Source organism: Rattus rattus, chromosome 3 (genome assembly GCF_011064425.1).
Source record: "Rattus rattus isolate New Zealand chromosome 3, Rrattus_CSIRO_v1, whole genome shotgun sequence".
Taxonomy (NCBI): domain Eukaryota; kingdom Metazoa; phylum Chordata; class Mammalia; order Rodentia; family Muridae; genus Rattus; species Rattus rattus.
In genome coordinates, this window is record NC_046156.1 from 25,590,074 (window position 1) to 25,609,567 (window position 19,494).

At 44.3% G+C, this 19,494-nt stretch overlaps 1 protein-coding gene across 2 annotated transcripts in view; it reads right to left on the bottom strand.

Annotated features, from left to right (window-relative positions):
- The window catches only part of Ppa2 (inorganic pyrophosphatase 2), a 71,388-nt gene that overhangs the window by 18,238 nt on the left and 33,656 nt on the right, over nt 1-19,494 (bottom strand). For both annotated transcript variants that reach the window (XM_032897294.1, XM_032897293.1), the window contains exon 7: nt 10,912-11,038. In XM_032897294.1, the coding sequence (XP_032753185.1) occupies nt 10,912-11,038 (127 nt within the window). The remainder of the gene's footprint in view (nt 1-10,911; nt 11,039-19,494) is intronic.

Sequence of the window (19,494 nt, forward strand, 5' to 3'; positions counted from 1 at the left end):
AAATTCATTACTTCACGATCGACCACATGTGTTACACAGGTCGTGGTGGGGAATGAAGAGCAGGCAGAGGACAACCAACGGGAGTTGCTTTTCTCTTCCCATGTGGGCCACAAGGCTGAATCCAGGTCATCAAGCTGCTGGGGAAGTGGCTTTAACCCCCGGGGTATCTCACTAGCCTCACCTTAGTTTTTATAATTATTTCTCTCCCAGGTGTCTGAATGAAACAACCATTTAAAAAACACATTTAGAACAAAGGACATACACAGACACAAGTGTACACACACACACGCACACACGTGCACACACACACACAGGTAAAGCAGATAAGACTTTTACTCAGCTCTGGTATTTAAACCTACTTACCCGCAATTATATATATATATATATATTATTCATAAAATATATATCATATTTTTTTTCAGGAGCTGAGAACCAAACCCAGGGTCTTGCGCTTGCTAGGCAAGTGCTCTACCACTGAGCTAAATCCCCAACCACAATTATGAATATTTCTGAACTAAGAATTTTACTTTGGGAAAAGCAGAGGTTGCTAAGGAAAAGAAGATTCTGAACGAGTATCTTAGCACCCCTCCTCCGGTGAACCCACAATAAAGTAAATAATGTATAAGGAGAGAGACAAAACCAAAGGAGGAAGGGAACAGCAAAAAGAAATGAAGCTGTCTAGGACCCAGCCTTCCAGAAACAGAACAGCGGGCCTGTGGGCCTGCATCTGTGGCTGTGTGAAGCCTCGGGGCGAAATATTTCCCAGCTGAGCAGCTGACAGCAATCAACCCTAAGATGACCCAAGTAATCACCCATCATAGTAAATCCAGCCACAGTGGAGCACGGAGGCCTATGGTCCAGAGCCCCGCCCACCCATATACCTTAGTCACATTGCTTTAAAATATTAAGTAGCTATTATGAATATATCCAAGGACCTTCAGGAAAATGCTCGCAAAATGTAAATGTGAAAAAGTCGAAGCTGAGGAGGAGAAACTAACTATAAAACAATAAAAATAAGGAAGAGAGAGAATCGAAATGAACATTCAGCTCTCAAAATGACCAACTTAAATATGGCACAACAATGAATATATAGCATATATGATATAAATAATAAAATAAATAAAAGCCGGGGGACTATGGGACACAGAGGCAGAAATGACCTTGCCTATGAAACAGCAGGGACAAAAAAAAATTATGTAATGAAAAGATTTAGTCATCTGGGAAATGGTAAAACTGATGTAAAATCAGAAGTCACAGAGGGTCACAGTGCTCAGAAGGGGTTAAGAGAATGAGCAGAAAACAAAACAAAAAAACCCCAAAAAGACAAACAAACAAATCAACAGCACATAATCCCTCAAATCCAACGAGACCCAGCAAGCTGGGTACAGCACACCCAAGACAAGCAGGGACAAAGGGACCCCACAGCAGCAGAGCACAGACAAGTCATGCTGGACTCCAGAAGCAAGAAGAACGTCTTTAAATCAGTCTGAGGGGGAAAAAAAAAGCAAAACTTATCGTTATTTTTTTCCAAAACAAGGTTTCCTCTGTATCCCTGGCTGTCCTGGAATTAGCTCTGTAGACCAGAGTGGCCTCAAACTCACAGATATCCACCTGCCTCTGCCACCCAAGTGCTGGGATTAAAGGTGTGGGCCACCACAGTCCTGCACAACAATACTTTTAAAACACAAATGGCTACTGACTTATTAGAAACAGCAGAGAGAAAGAGACAGGGAAGAGGGGAGGAAGAGATGTTTATGGAACTTAAAAAAACAAAAACTCAAAATACTGTGTCCAGTAAAACTATGGTTCTGAAATAAAGGAAAGTGCAATTCCAGATACATGACGACGGTGTGCATCGCGGCCCTGGGCTATGAGAAGGGAAATGGGGCCAGGATGGGGACTTAGACCTGGAGAATCTTCTGGAAGGGATGAATGGCTATGGAAACGAAAACCGTGTGAATAGGAAACAATGCTCACACGTGTGCATGTGTGTGGAGCCTCCGAAATTTTAACAGGTATTTTATTATTTTGAAAACCCTGTAACTTGCTGTTTCTTATGCTGGTGGAAAGGCACTGGTGCAGCTCCCGGTAGCCTAGAACACTAAGCTTATAATCACATCTGATTTATTGATATTATTCCTGGGTATTTCCTTATAAAAGTGAAATCATATTCCCATCAAAACTTCAACATTCACATCAGCTCCAAATTAGGAATCTGAACGTCCACTCAGCAATGAACAAGAGCAAGAAGTCATATTCTAAAGGCCAGGTTTCACACTGCAAGACCCCATAGCTCTCTGACCCCGAACCACTCTGATGCAAATTCCAGACAAGGCTGTTAGTCAGAAAGGAAAACAGGGTTTGCTCCAGGCTTAGACAGGACTCACTGGCTATACACAGGCAAGAGGGAGTTTGTGGATAACAGAAGCCTTTGGTGCCAGGACAAGCAGATACAGTTGTCAGAACTCCTTAGACTCTGTGTTTAAAGTGCATTAAAGTGACTGCATGTACATACATGGGGTGCTAGGGATGTGGCTCAGAAGTGTTCATTTGCTCACCCAGCATGTACGAGCCCTGAGTTTGAGTCTTACGAACTGGGTGTGGTAGTGCACATCTATGATGCTTCAGCGTTTGGGAGGATCAGATGTTCAAGGTCATCTGCGGTACATAGCAAACCTGAGGTTAGCTGGGGTAGTGAGACCCTGTTTCAAATTATCAGACAAAGTAAGTGAAAGCCATCCTCTTCAGGGAGTTCACAATTTAGATAAGTGGGCAGACCCAGAAACAAATTGCAAGCATGTGAAATCCAGTGTTTAACCAAATTAAACTAACGGTGTTTGTGGGGGAAGGGTTATGTTTGTCTAAGAGAATCAAAGTCACTGGGGGAGAGACGACATTTAGACTGGCTCTCGGAGCTAAGGAACATTTGAGTGATGGAGATGTCCCTGCAAAGCCACCAACCTACAGAAGAGCCCGGCACATGTAGGAGGTGGGAGATGCCAGGTGATGAGGGAGCCCGGTCTACAGAGTAAATGTCAGTACAGAGCGGAAAGTATAAAACGGCTTTTACCGAGGGAGAGAATCCCCTCTTTACAATCTTTACAAGAATGAGTGTGGGGAAGTTTCTACCTTCCTTTAAAGTATTATTTCTCCAAAATGTTTGGCAAACAATGAAGAAGGTAAATTATAGTTTCAGGATGTTGAGACCAGAGAAATAATATCATTTCAACTGAAAAGCAAAATATGCCGTTTAAGGAAACGCAAAAGCAAGACTAGAGCCGAGATACCTCTGAGATTAAAATGAGAAAATCGGTAATAGATTACATGTCGGCGACTTAGCAACAACGTGTAACTGACTATGATTAAAAAGGCACAAATATAAAAATAAAGTATTTTCTATGACATTAAGGAACTATAATCATTTAAAATGTCAAAACTGAATGTTTTTCTCCTATTGAAATAAATTACAATACATCTAACTTGAAGATGTTTTCAGATTTCACTCAAAATGTCTAGTTTTTAAACACATATACATGCCCTCACGTATCAACTAAAAATCAAGATATTTAGTAGGCATGCCATGCCAAACAGTGCACAGAGGCAGCGCAGAATGTCACTCGCTATCATGCTACTCATTCTCACCAACTAGGAACCATCCGTACTTAGAGAGCAGAAGGGAAAATCCTGCGACTTTTATCTAGATTATTCACACCAAACCTGACCACAAGGAGAGGAAGATATATATCCCGCTGAGGAATGTTTCTATTTAGACAAAACCCGGCAATAAGTGTAATGCCATCTCTTTGCTTGTATTATGTAAATGAAAGGAAGTTGGGGATAACCACACCATGACAGGAGCGAGACGTGTGTGTATAAACAGAACCCATGGAAGGCAAGAGTAAGTGCTGTTAGTGCTGCTCACGAATGCTCACAAGCCACGCCAGTCACTCCTTAGTACCCCTGCACCTACTGCACCACAAGAAGGGTCCTACTCTGGTTATGACTTCCCTTAACTGTCCATGCTTGCTCAGGACCTCGGAAGACTCAGGTCTACCGGCCGGTCTACGTTTTGTCTAATGCGCATGCGCTTGGCCGCCAGGGCATCACCGCAGCGCCAACACTGTGTTCTCCTTTTGCTCTCCACGCTCCTCCCTGCCCCACAAATTCTATTCTTACCAGGTCAAACCTACAAAAAAATACACTTACCACATAGAAATGGAAATCAGCAAAATATTCTTTAAGTCTCTGTATAAATCTAAATATATTAGAAAGCAATCTCAAAAGGAGTAAATAGTAATTTTTTTCTAAACTATAGGCATTTATTACTAGTTAATAAGAAACTCTGCATGGACCTCCACCCCTAATTAAAACTATACCCAGCCTCTTACAAAGAAATATAAATGCTTTTCTAATGTAATTTTATTTGAAAAGTGACTATAAGGACAGACACGCATGGTGTCAAAACTATCTCTGAACCTCTAGTTCTAACACTTCTGAGTCTCCCTAAGTCAGATCTAAAAGTGTCCTGCGTTCCCAAGACATCAGTCTCACAATCCCATGGTTGAAGCTGTAATTCCGAAAAGTGTGCAGGTGTGAACCCACCACAGCAAATACTGTCAATGTGTGTAATTGTTACACTGCTAATGGTAACACTCTTTCCTTTGGCATTGACCCTTGAGATTGCTGTTCAGAGGAACTTAGTAACTTCCCGGGCCAAGGATAAGAGGGTAACCCACAACTCGACTGTAGAATGGCTCTAGGGCTTTGGGGATATATAATTTTTCCAAGCAAACGGAAACATTTTAGAACTTATACCTCCCCCATGTTACTACATCACAGGTATATGACTACAGCCCTAAAACCTACAGGGGTCAAGGTTCAGTATAGAAGCAAGAGACTCCCAGTAATTAGTTCCTAATGATACACACCACGCCCTCCTCCCACACGCCCAAGCCTCTAAACCATTAATGAAATCAAAGGACAGACATCAAAAGAACTACATCTCTAGCAGCCTTCTAATTATAACCGGTTCATTACCGCCTGGGGGCAGGGGTGGGCTCCACTCCCCTGAAGTTACAAAACACTTGACTGACTTGATACTTAGGAAGAACGAGGAGTGAAGAAGATCCTGTTCTGGAACTAGACTGGATTCGAAGGGCTGACGTTTTATTTTGTTATGTTACTATCTCCAACCTTAGCATCTTTTAAAGAAGGAGGTGGGGTGGGGGAGAGCACATCTTGATTGAAATTGTGTAACGATAAAACAGATAACTCTGGAAGAGGCACCTGGCACTGTTCCTAGACACAAGGTGCTGTGCTGCATACATTGGAGCTCTAGGAATACAGTGATGAGCTGTCTGTCCCTTTGGCTGTCTGTCCCTTCTGAACCCAAGAGAGCAAACCACTGTCTTCTTCTAACAGTCTGCTTCGGGCTACAGCAGTCAGCAGGGACATTCTGCCTTAGGACTGCCATTAAATCCTCTCCCTCCCCACCTCCATCCCTCCCTCTCTTTACTTTCTTTCCAACGACAATGTTAAATTATACTCTGGGAAGGGAAAAACCAAGCACATGTTAATTTGATTATTTTAAAAATGGCAGGGACACTAGACATAGGAAGTGAAATTACAGGCGAACTGACACTTTCCACATGTTCCTTCCTGTCCTGGAAGACAAAAAAGAAAGTATGAAGTCTATCTGATGCTTAAGTTCTACACACCTGAAACACTTAAAACCTCTGGGAACTGACTTTAGGACAATTTGACGCTGGCCTTTGAAAAGGTTCCAACTTCCTAATGTCGAAGTCCCGAATAGCTCGGCTCATGCGACATACATGTGCTAAAACCAATGTCTTTGTTCTGATTTTAAGCTCTGGTTCTCGAGCTTTCATTTTTTTTTAAAGTATAAAATCACCTAAGAGGCAAAAGTTTTTACAGGACATGAGATAGCAGTTTTCACTTAGTTAAAGACAAAACGGGAAGAAACGGCGGCCAAGTTCACAGATCCCCGCTCCCCGCCTCTGAGGTCCTCGGGCAGTTAATCAAATCAAAGGAGAGTGAAGGGAGCCCCCCTACTCCAATCCTCTTGTAAAGCTCCAGCTTGGTTATTTCTTAACCCAGAGCTATTATCTCTAATGGCCTAGCCATCTCCAGTACAGATTAGGTGCCCAGGAGTCTTATTAACTCTTTCAGACCATTAGGGTACCATTATGAAGCATCAAGGACTAGAAACTAATTACAGTTGATTTAATGGTCTCAGTGCTTCCCAAGTGTTAATGAGCCAGTCGGGGGCGGGGAGGGGGGAGTCCAACAGGGTATTTCATTTCAAACTTTATTTAGATTTTTAAAGATTTCGGTATCCAATATAGGTTCAGAATGTGGACCTTGATAGTAATGTTTAAAAATGTTTTGAGATAGCTCTCACTGTGTTGTCCTGAAACTACTCACGGTGACCGTCCTGTGTCAGCCTCTCCAGTGTTGGGTTTATAGATGTAAACTACTATGTCCAGCTATTAATGTTAAGATTACAGAAATCCAGCCAGGAACAGGAGATTTTGCAAGTGAAACATGTTCTCTCATGCAATGGCTCATTTCATCCCAGTCGTGTCAAAGCTAAAAACTATAAATACAAAGGTGGACACCATACCTTACCAAAGTCTGTACATGCTTTCAATGGGAAACAGTAAAAGAAGCAATTTCATTACAAGCAGAATGACTCGAGAATCTCCTTGGAAAACCTACAGGTATGTCTTTTTAACATAGTAAGAGAGACATAGGTAAATATGCTGTGGTCAGGATGTGACCTACTTTAAGTTGTCCTGTGCTGTATGGAACAAAAGCTTTCAGGCTGCTTCTTGGCCATTTTATAGTGCAGTACTTGGCTCCACTGTGAGAGCTGGGGCTAAGACAAATGACTCTTCATCATTCTCTGGAAAGAAATCCCCCAGGGCCTGTCCAGCACGCAGCACAGGGCATGGACTGGTAACTGAATTACATAAATACAAAGTGCTACTTACTGGGCGGCCCTGAAACCACACAAGCAATGCTAAACAGAGGCTATATTTATGTATTTATGTATGTGATATATATATACATATATATGTAATGTATAATATGTATAATATATATGTATATGTAATATGTACTATATATGTGTAATGTATATATAAACATATATGTACATATCTTCTACATACTACATATATATGTGTATATACACACACACACACACATATATATATATATGAAAAGAAGTCATGCATTTGAGAGTGAGCAGCAGTGATATGAAGAGTTGGAGGGGAGAATTTATGTAATTAGATTTTAATTTTTAAAAACTGCAAAAGAAATATATATTTTAACTACTACTTGTAAACTGATCAGTATCAATGAGGCTCATACAGGCAAATCAAGACGGTATTAGACAGTTCTCCAAAGAGGATGCGAGCCCGGCCAATAAATATATGAAACAATGGTCAATGTCTTTAACCATCAGGGAAGCAAATGCAATGAAATCTGCACTGATGACTTAGTAGGTGCAGTGCCTACCACACAAGCACAGGGACTTGAGTACAGAGCCTTAAAGCTCCTGGGAAAGCCAGGCGCAATGCTTCTCTGTAACCCCAGCCAGGCAGATCTCTGGGCATCACTGACCAGTCAGACCAGCTAATCTCTAAGCTCCAGGTTCAGTGAGAGAAACTTTCTCAACAAACAAACAAGCAATCAGTGGACTATGGTTGAAGAAGATACCTGACGTCGGCCTCTGGCCATCACATGAATGAGAACACCTGTGCACGTGCACGCACAACTCTCGAGTGAAACAAACTGCACGTCACCTCACTTGAAATGCCATTTGCACGCTCCTGGGACAGTCAGTTCAGCCACTGTGAAAATTATAATAGAGGTCCCTAAAATCCTACAAATAGAACTACCAAATCACCAAGATATACTTCCCACCCTACGACCAAAAGACCATACAGAGAAAGCAGGTCCACGAACATATCAAACACTAGCACAAAGACCTTCATCATGTAGAAGAGAGGACATAACAACCACTGGTCCATCATTAGACAAATGGGTGACCATACCACAGGTTGGCTCCCAACTCCAACATCCCAAGGACCTCCTGTGCTAAGACGCCCTGGCTTGATGTAGCCCACGGAGACTGCAGCTAGTCTACATCCTCAAAGACAGCTCTGTGCTTGGGTTCCTTTAAGTTGCCATCTTGCCTGACCACCTGCAATGACCGTGTCTGCACCTGCTCTCTGCCTTCGCCTTGGTAGGTAGGGATAACGTAGGACACTTTTAAAAGCTTCCAGACAACCTCCCTTCCCTAATTAAAACAAAAAAAACTTTCCTCTTATTTTTATAAGATCCAACCAGTCACAAAAGACAGTCAAAGCAACCCAGAACCAAAAGAGCACTACAGAAGGTATCATTAGAGCTGGAGGTGTGTCGCTGGGTTGGCTTTGGGATCAAAGGCCTCTTGCTACTGCCAATTCTCTTCCATGTGCTTGCATTCGAGGAGGAAGCTGAAGTCAGCTTCCTCTTCCTGCCACCAAGCCTGCTGCTATAAAATAATTACTTATTCTAGCTAGCTGGTATTCTAAATTACTAGAAACCTGGTATTTTATTTATAAGATGTAAGCCTAGTTTGGGCAGGCTCTATGCTATTCTCACTGATATCCAAACCATCCCATCCGCCCTTGTTATTTCTGTTGGAGTTTCACCTGAGTTCCTTTCGCTGCATCGGCCTGTCCTCAGGGTGCACTTCCGGCCATGTGCTCATAATCCCTCTGGCCTTGTGGCGGCCTCCTCTTCTTTCTCCTTCTTCCCCACGTTTTTCCTGAAGCCCCTCACTCGATCCTCAAGTCCTGCCTTCCTCTCTCTACTGACCAATCCCAGGCTCTAACCTTTTATTAACCAATCAACTTTAAATCTGAAAGCAAGGTTTGCACAACAAAGCAGGTATGTGTGAGAATTCACTCATCTGGACAGCAGCCAGATCTATACTTAGCACCAGACCAACCCCCAACGCTGCCACAGCTCTCGTCATGATGACTCCTAACCCCTCCGGAACTGTCAGCCGAAACAAGCCAATCTTCTGTAAGTTGCTTGGTTGTGGCAAGGAGAGTAACTAATTCACAAACCTCTGAAACCACGAGAGGAAAAGCAGGAAGCATATTTTAACTTCCAGGAACAGGAGAGGGCTCTCTGCACAGGACTCCAGCAGCACAGGATCACCACCACCAACCAACACTGTGAGCCCACGAAACTAAAATCCCTCTCACGCCATCACAGAGTCAACAGGCATCCTACCGGGGCGGGAAAAAAGCCCAGACAGCTATCCATGGGACAGAAGATTAGTGTCTAGAATATGCAATAACTGGGGGAAAAAAGGGAAAGAAACGATCCAATTTTAAAAATGGGCTATAGATCTGAACAGAAAGGTCCCAAAGAGGAAACACGCACAGCCAGTAAACGCGTTTTTAAAAGTGCTCCATATCCTTAGCCAGCAGAGAAATGCAGAGTGAGCCCTTTAAGAGCCCGTCTCTAGTCCAATGGGCATTATCCATTACCAGGAACGCAAAAGACAACAGACGCCTTGGGCACCCAGCGAAGGGGCAGTTCCTGTCCACTGCTAGCGAGGGTGTAAACCAGGGTGGGGCTGTGAGAATCAGAAACTAACCACGGAGCTAGCGAGTACCGTGTGACCCAGCTATAACATTCGCAGGCACATGCGGAATGGACTCTGCATCCCACTGCACAGACATTTACGCATGCGTGCTCACTGCTCCTCTAGTCACAAGTGCTAGGAGACAGAGTCAGCCTCGGTGCCCATCATCAGATTACTGAGTAAAACAACGAGGTGCCTATACACAACGGAGCAGTGCTCAGCTGTACAGAAAGGTAAGGTCGTCGTCGTGAAGCTTGTGTGTAAATACATAGAACTGGAAAGTAGTATCCTCAGTGAGGTCGCCCAGACCAGGACACAACTCTCTCTCTCAAGTGGAGATCCTAGCTTCCAAGTTCTAGTTTTGTGTGGTTAACTTGGAGCACACGTGGAAGCCAGGAAACTAGAAACAGGCTATTGGGTGTGTATGGGGGTGTACACTGCAGGAACGAACAGGAAATTATAGGTAAAATGAAAGTAGCAAGGTCACTAAGGGCAGAAGGACTGAGGAAGGAAAAGACTCAGGTGGATGGGAGGGGGAGGATTAACGTAAAGGGGGAGTACAGAAAAAACCTATGGAGACCCACTATCGCTCCACTCCAAACCATAGCCAGAGGGATGGCATATGTACATGGGGCACAGCAGAAGACAGGGAGGGAACTAGGTGTTAAGTATTAAGTGGGGGCGGCGGCAGCGAGTTGGGGAGGAGTAATAAGTGGGCGAGTCAAAACTACAGCTCTGTGAAGAGGCCACCAGCTAGTGAGCTAATTAAACATAACTTAAAAAGTTTGAATGTGGTGCCCTGCATAGGTGAACAACGCCATTTCCAAAAGAAAATGAACAAGTTAAGAACGGGCCATATAAACACACTGCTAGTATAACCAAAGTGCTATGCGGAAGAACTAAGGAGGAGGAAGAGGGAGACAAAGACTGAAGGAAAGGAAGGGAGGGGAGGGGAGGGGAGGGGAAGGTAAAGCAGAAGGCAGAGACGCACTGCACCAACTTCTTTGTATCCCACACGAAGTATCATTTGTCTGTCTCCAATTTTTCCTTTCCTTTCTCCTCCTAGGAATACGGCACAACTCACACTAAAATTATTAGGCTCTCTGTGGACCACAGGAGAGAGTTTTAAAACTCTGTGTAACCCCTAAATATACGAATCGTGCTTTACATGTTCCCTTCGGTTCTAAGAATCCCAAGGACACACCAATTTGCTTCTGTCTTTCGGAAAGGCCCAGACTTACCATGAAATTTTTCAGCCTCAGGATCATTCACATTGATAGCAATTATTTTCCAATCTGTTTCACTCTGATCGATAAGTGCCAAAGTCCCCAGGATCTTCACATGGACCACGTCTCCACGGGAAAGAACCTTCACAGAGAAAAGGGCTGTTATTGGCGAGGCTTGGGAAGGTTTAACCACAAAGCCGCACTCCCACAACAGATGCGCATACAGTTTCAGGACATATAAACCGCGTAGGAATGGTCAGAAAGCCTGCCTGGAAGTAGCCTCTCCATGAAGGAGTACCTCAAAACTCCTACTTTCATCCATGAAAGGATGGCCAATTAAGGAAACAAAACAATCAATCAAACAAAAACCTTTATGTCCTTCTAGAAAACCAGACCTTACACAACGAGCAGTGTAGAACCATGACTCCAGAAGGAAGCTACCCAAGGAGGAGGGCCTAGCAATTGTCTGGGCTTTCTGCCCAACACATCTATGGAGCCCAGGCCATGGAAGGGGAAGCCAGCAGGTGTCCTCCACATCTGTTCCGTGGCATCGGTGCATATCTGTGAGCATGCACAAAAGTGTGGTGCACACACACACACAATAAATGAAACAAATGTGATACAATTTAAAAAGATCAACAACAGCCACCCCCACCACAGGAAGGATAAGGCAGCCACAGTTGGTGTGTCACAGTCTGGAGACAAGATTTTACTCCAGAAATACATAGTGTAAAAGAGGCTGAAAGCGGGATTAAACCGGTCCTCAAGAACAGGTAACTTCACCCCAGCCCCAACAAGTGCTGTATTCTTATACCTGAGAACAGCGGAGAGTGTCTAAAGTAAGCAATGTGACAACGGAGCGATTGTTAATGCTACACAGACACAAAACGGTGTTCAAAAGATACTGAGAAGTGAGGTTAGGATGGACTGAGTAAGAAGCTGGGCTGGGAGATGGTTCAGAAGCACAGCAGTTGCTGCTTAAGCATGAGGACCTCAGGTCGATTCCCGCCCATGACTCCGGTTAAAAGCTGGGTGTAGTGCTTGGGACCGCACTGCTGGGAATCAGAAACAAAGAGAGAGCAGAGCAAAGTCTCTGACCACCAGCTCAGCCAAACGGGCAAGAGCCCCAGGTCCGTGAGAACCCCCGCCTCAAAAAGCAAAGTGGATGGCACCTGAGCAGGAACACCACCCGAGGGTGACTTCTGTTCTCCATACCACGTGATGAAAACACACACTCCCTCTCCTGTGTACATACACATGTATACACAGGTACATATATACTCTGTACCAGAGGGTGACTCTGATGGGCTACAGCTTGAGAAAGTGATTTCAGTACCCTCAGGTTGTCAATGCCTGCATTCCTTTTATAATCTATCTATCTATCTATCTATCTATCTATCTATCTATCTATCTATCATCCATCTATCATATCTATCTATCTATCTATCTATCTATCTATCATCCATCCATCCATCCATCTATCTATCTATCTACCTATCTATCTATCTTTTAATTTATTTTACATTCCAGTCGTTGACCCTGTCAATCCCCGCTCCCACAATTCCTCATCCCATTCCTCCTCCCCCTTGCCTCCAAGAGTGTGCCCTCCCTCATCAGACTTCCCCCTTCCCTGGGGCCTCCAGTCTCTCAAGGATTAAGCTTCTCTTCTCTCACTGAGGCCAGACCATGTAGACCTCTACTACATATGTGCCAGGGGCCTTGGACTGGCCCGTGTGTGCTCCTGGTTGGTGGCTCCGTCTCTGGGAGCTCCCTGCGGTCTGGCTTAGTTGAGGCTGCTGGTCTTCCTATTGGGTCCTTCTCTCCTTTCGGCTTCTTCAATCATTTCCTAATTCAACCATAGGGGTCCCCAACTTCAGTCCAATGGTTGGGTATAGGTATCTGTGTCTGTCTCAGTCAGCTGCTGGTAGGGTCTCTCAGAGGACAGCCATGCCAGGCTCCCGTCTGTAAGCACACCGCAGCATCAGTAATAATGTCCAGCCGTCGTCCCCCCAGCCCCCCTGAGATAGATCCCAAGTTGGGCCTGTCACTACTGCCTTTCCTTCAGTGTCTTCATTTTTGTCCCTGCAGTTCTTCTAGACGGGAACAATTCTGGGTCAGGAATTTTGACTGTGGGTTAGTAGCCCTGTGCCTCCGCTTGAGGCCCCGTCTGTCTACTGAAGGTGAGCTCTTCGAGTGCCCTCTCCCCAGTGTTGGACATTTTGGCTAAGGTCACCCCCTCTGAGTCCTGAGAGTCTCACCTCATGGGTCTCTGGTACTTTCTAGAGGGTCCTCCCCTCCCACTCCAACCCCCTCTCCCAAGGCTGCTTATCTCCATTCATTCTCCTGGCCCTCTGGGCTTCTCTCCTCCCCCCTCCCCCACATACCTGAACCAGTTCCCCCTTTCCCCTCCCCCTCCCCCTCCCCTCTCCTATCCGGGTCCCTCCTCCCTCTGCCTCCAGTGGTTATTTCCTTCCCCCTTCTAGGTGGGATTGAAGCCTCCTCACTTGGGTATTTCTGCTATATTCTTTTATTTTTAAAGCTTTAGTTGGCTATTGAATTCCTCTGTAAGCTTACACCATGACCATGTTTCAGGAAACAAATTTCCTCATGATTCAAAATGGAGCTTACCATTCCAAAACTAAGGTGTGCAAAAACAAGTCACTTGTACAGAGCTTTGGAAGTTTTTGTTTAGAGAAAGAAAACGATGTTAAACCATAAAATCAAGCAATTCCATTCGAAACATTTGCAAAACAACGCTCGAGTCTTAGCCTAAGTGTACATGAAGAGACGACGACACAGCAGATAGGTGTATGGCTGTATCAATCACTAAACCTCATTGTTTAGAGCAGACACAGTCACACAGGGTCTCCCTGTGACTAGCCTGTCATCTAACGAATTCTCGATCCTCAAAGTCCAAAAGGAAGATGTACAGATACTTATAAAAACGGGGTGATATTTCTAATGTGGAGTACGCCTGATCTCAAGTCTGAGCACCTCACAGGGTGACTCTGCAGCTGGTAGGTAAGGCTAATATTTCAGGCTAGGTAACACAGTGTTCACTGACAGCGATTCTCCATTCTAAAGAGGGTTGTGGACAGAGAGGATCTTGAGAACAGATAAAGGCAGAAGGATCTAGGACTGTCAGGAGAAGCAATTACAGTTTCTAGAGTACAAACCCTTGAGGACGAGGCTTTATTCTGAAGAGCATGGACAAGGGGACAAAGGAATTTACAGTCTTCGTAAAACATGCAGAGTTTGAAGTTCCTGTGCTGTCAGTGAAAAGCCAACAGTGTTGGGTAACTCACAGATTACACTGGCTGAGCTGCTTCCAACCAGAGACAGCTTGACCTCTGGGAGATACTGGCTGTCTGGAGACAGCTTAGCTTACTAACATCTCAGTGCAAGAGGTGAGAGATGCTCTGGAGACAACATTGCTCTGACAAAGATTTCGCCACCTCAAACACCGGCCTCAATATGGAAGCAGGCATCAGAGAAGTTCTCGAGAATTTCCATCCCAATTGCTTTGTTGTCTTAACTCATAAGACTTATTTTCCAACAACATAACAAGCGGTGAGTCTGCTTTGTAGACTGTAAGGAGAGCAGGAAGCAAGTGGAGCCAATTGTCAGCTTTCGTCAGATGAAATAGCCTTTGATCTCAGAATAACATGGAGAGGAGGGGAGTTTTACTTCAGATGAAGCACTGCCTGGCTGTAATACCTTCAGAACAGAGGGGGAAACGCAGAACCAAAACTGCAAAGGGTGCTTAGGAACAAACGGTAAAACCCTTAAGAAGCTGCCACACTCCAGTAAAAATCACGTCAACGAGTTTATGCTGACCGCGTGTGTGGTCTTCTCATGAAGGAGGGATGAATAATACGTGGTCTCTCAAGAAATTCACCACGTTAAACATTTCTGCCTGTGGCCCTCAGTCTCCTATCGGGTGACAGGATCCTGTTTCTTTGCATCACCCAGTAGCTATGCATGTTCAAAGACTTCTCACTGCCATTTTTCTTATGAGCTCATTGAAGGGCATTTTGTAGATACTGCTTTGTTCAGAGGTGACTCTATTTACTTCTCCTTTAGTAAATTCTTCCACAGCTCATGCTGACTGGAGGAATCAGTGGCTCTAGTTGCCAAAGGACATCGACTGGGCTGGGCTGCCCCAGCTGGGCTGTCACTCTACCCTTGCAGTGATTGGATACAACACATGACATGTGTAACCACTTCTGTCGGAGCAAACACTATTCAGTTTGTAAACTAGGTTGAAATTCTGAAGCAAGACAGTAAGTTTATCCCCGAATTTCAGGTAAAACCAGCAAGTCTTTTCAAGCTCTTGTGGGGAAATTTCAGGATCTTTCATCAAATTTCAGGATCTTTCATCATAAATGTTGGGTTGAGTTTGTTCTCTACAATCCTAAGAGATGACTTGAGGCAAATAATTTCACACGGTGTTGTAGGTTTTAGTTTCTCCCCAGTAAAGTGAAGATCACATCTTATGTCCCATACTGTATTTCATCTATGTGCTTTCCAAAAGTCTTCTACAGAGAGTATTCCCCTCTGGGATCTACATGGGTTTATTAGAATAGTCATACCAAATGCAAGGTCTTGGGATCCTGATTGTAAGAGCGGCCTTTAAACCTCCATACTGATTCAGTCTCAAAGGGAACAAACTTCAACCAGGTCCAGTTAACAACAGAGAATAATGGAAGGTAACAGTGTGTCAACCTGTGTACAACAGTGTAAATAGGTTTTCTACTTGTAGACAGACACTATGACCAAGGAAGGCAGCTCTTATAAGGAAAACATGTCATTGGAACTGGTTAACAAGTTCAGAGGTTCAGTCCAGTATCACCAAGGAAGGAATGTGGCAGCATCCAGGCAAATGTGGTGTAGGAAGAGCTCAGAGTTCAACATCTTGTTCCAAAGGCAAGACTGGAGACAGGGGAAGACTGGCTTCCAGGCAGCTAGGATGAGGACCTTAAAGCTCACACCCACAGTGACACAGCTATTCCAACAAGGCCACACCTACTCCAACAAGGACTCACCACCAAAGACTGCCATTCTCTGGGTCAAGCATATACAAACCATCACATGGACCAAGAAATCTGGAATGGGTTTAAATAGTAGGCAGGCCTACAATATTATAAGTTCTAGGATAAACTAGCAAAATATAACAATAATTAATTAATACACTCTTCAATAATGATACACTACACACCTAGTATATATCACACTTTATATGTAAAATGTAAAAAAAAAGTGTATAAAATAATTATACACTTTCAAGGCAGAAGCAGATGGATCTCTTTGAGTTTGAGGCCAGCTTTGTCCACATAGCTAGTTGTAGGACATGCAAGGCTAAATAAAGAAAGTCTGTCTCAAAAAACCAAATAAGCAGAAACCACAAAAAAACCCACATTAAATTTTCTTAGTATTATTCTCGAGTTACAGATAAGTGTGACTGTGTCATGCCAATTTAAGTCAAATGTTGCTAACACTTTTGCCAGTTACAGTGTCACTAATTACATGTTCAATGACACATTGACATGGGTGAAAATAAGATGCCTTTAATATTTTTACTTGTACAAGGTTTAAGCTGAATGAATATTTTGTACTAAATATGAATTGACTACTCCCCAAGAGTTATATCCCAAGAATAAAAAAAAATTAAAAATATAATCTTTCCTGCAATGAAATTTTATGTAACTTCGTGATCTTCACTTGTTATGAAATAACAAAATAAGCAGGAAACCAAGGAGCCCAGCATGGAATCTAGGCACAGGAGGTATTCGTTACAAAAGTTAATCATTCCTTTTTTTGTAGCCTATTTAATATTATACACATCTCTTTATCCCTCTTAGAAGAAAATATTCTTAAAAACATAAAATCAGGAAACTACACCGTAAATTTGAAAAAGAAAAATCAATACTTCCTTCATATTTCTGTTGAATTCATGTGCCAGGCAAGAATAACAATAACAGTCACGTGAATTCTAACAAATCTGTATAAAATCAGAATTTCGAGGCAGAAAGGATCTCTCACCTCACAAAAGGAGTGGGAATAAGGAAGGCGAATGCTGGAGAAAAATGGAAAGGAAAAGAAATCAAGACGTGAAAAAGCAACAAATGACAGGGGTGATTAAGAGATGAGAGGCGGGAATCAGAATGACGGACGTTGGAAATGAGGAGAGAAGCAAGAATCCTAAGATGCGGCCTGAAGAAGGTACGTTTCCAACAGTACATTTCGGCTAACTCAGAAGACGGCGACGACTAACAAATTCCACCTGGCACTCTTTAAATTACGCATATTCTCTATGCCAGGCACTTAGTGATGACAGATGCAGTGGACAGCCCTGTCCTCAGAGTTTACCGCCTTGAAATCGTGAAGACGCCGACCTCAGCGTGTATGCAGGACTGCGCATGTGCCTAGCGAAGGGCAGTCGTGTGCGCAGGACTGCGCATGTGCCAAGCGAAGAGCGGCAACCCAAGGCTGTGGCGGTCCAGCGACTGCCCAGAACAGGGTTTCCAATTGAAAGAGAACAAAGGGCACAGTGGGAAAGTACAACTCTCTCCATAAATTGAATGACTGTTCATAGCAGCCTTATTTATAATAGCCAGAAGCTGGGAAGAACCATGATTTCCTTCAACAGAGGAACGGATATAGAAATATGGTACATCTACACACTACTCAGCTATCAAAAACAATGACTTCATGAAATTCATAGGCAAATGGAGGGAACTTGAAAATATCATCCTGAGTGAGGTAACCCAATCACAAAAGAACTCACATGTACGCACTCACTGGTAAGTGGATATTAAACAAAAAGAAGCTCAAGAAGAAGGAAGACCAAAGTGTGGATGCTTTAGTCCTTCTTAGAAGGGGAAACAAAATAATCACGGGAGGTAGAGGGTGGGAGGGACTTGGGAGGAAGAGAGGAGGTGGAGGGGATAAAAGGGAGAGCAGGATCAGGTGTGGGGGGAGACAGGGGAGATGAACTAAGGGTCAGGAAATTGAACAGAGTTGTAGCAATGGGGGATGAGGAATTAGGGTAGCTGCCACAAGTCCCAGATGCCAGGAAAGCAAGAGGCTCCCAAGACCCAACGGGGATGACATTAGCTGAAATACCCAACAAAAGGGAGAAAGAACATATAGAGACCATATCCAGAGGTTACACACGGCACAGTTGAGGGATGGGGCCACCCATTCTTCTCAAAAATTTTACCCCAAAATTGTTCCTGTCTAAAGGAAATACAGGGACAAAGTGTGGAGCAGAGACTGAAGGAAAGGCCACCATCCAGAGACTGCCCCACTTGGGAATCTATCCTATCTGCAGACACCAAACCAGTCACTACTGCTGATGCCAATAAGTGCTTGCTGACAGGAGCCTGGTATAGCTGTCCCCTGATAGGCTCTGCTGATACAGATGAGGATGCTTGCAGCCAACCATCGGACTCAGCATGGGGACCCCAATGGAGGAGTTAGGGGAAGGACTGAAGGAGCTGAAGGAGTTTGCAACCCCATAGGAAGAACAACAATATCAACCAACCAGACCCCCAAGAGCTCCCAGGGACCAAACCACCAACCAAAGAGTACACATGGAGGGACCCATGGCTCCAGCCACATATGTAGCAGAGGAGGGCCTTGTCAGCAACAGTGGGAGGAGAGGCCCTTGGTCCTGAGAAAGCTTGATGCCCCAGTGTAGGGGAATGCTAGGGTGGTGAGGCAGGCGTGGGTGGGGGAGCACCCTCATAGAAGCAGGGGGAGGAGGGATGGGATGGGGGTTTGCAGAGGGGAAACTGGGAAGGGTGATAACATTTGAAATGTAAATAAATAAAATAACTGATAACAAATTTTAAAGAGAGAGAGAGAGAATGACTGAAGGCCTGTTCATGTGAGAGTGCAAGCAGATGGGTTATAGCTGTGGGCAGTGTGCAAACAAGTAGTAAGAAAGAGTGCCAGGAAAGGTTGCACCAAAAGGGGCAAGGCAGATGAGCTTGGCACAATAAAAACTCATCGAGAAAATGGGTTAGTAGAAGGAATACGTCAAGTGAGACATTAACATCAAACTAGATGAAGCTACTGGCAGCGAGAAGGGAAACAATTGGTTTTGAAAGCTCTTGGGGACATAAAATCAATATTGCATCATTAACTGGGTGAAGAGAAGCAAACAGTCGGGATGATGCCTGTTTCTGGTGGAAGAGTGGAGGCGTGAAAGGCAGCAGCCATGTTGTCTTCAGGCAGTATCTCCTCTGCTTAGTTACTAACGCCTTTTGTGGCTGACCTTTTGTCCCCATCCCCTGCCCTCAAATACTGAGAGCTGTGAATTTAAAAACAGAAAAAGTGGATACAACTTGGGGCGTGAGCTGGAGAGGCCCAGGAGACATAAGAGTATAGGCCACTGAATGCAAGGACAGGACCTGAAGTCAATTTAAGAGCAAAACCTGGGGCCCTTGGGAGGAGGGCGGGAATTGACAAGGGCTCACCCTCCTGCTCCCCTGGCCTGAGTGGGCAAAAGGAAAGCTTGCAGCAGAAACCATGGGGAGGGAGCAAGAATACTCGGAGGGAACGTAAACCTCTGGGATGATGTAAGTCCCGTGC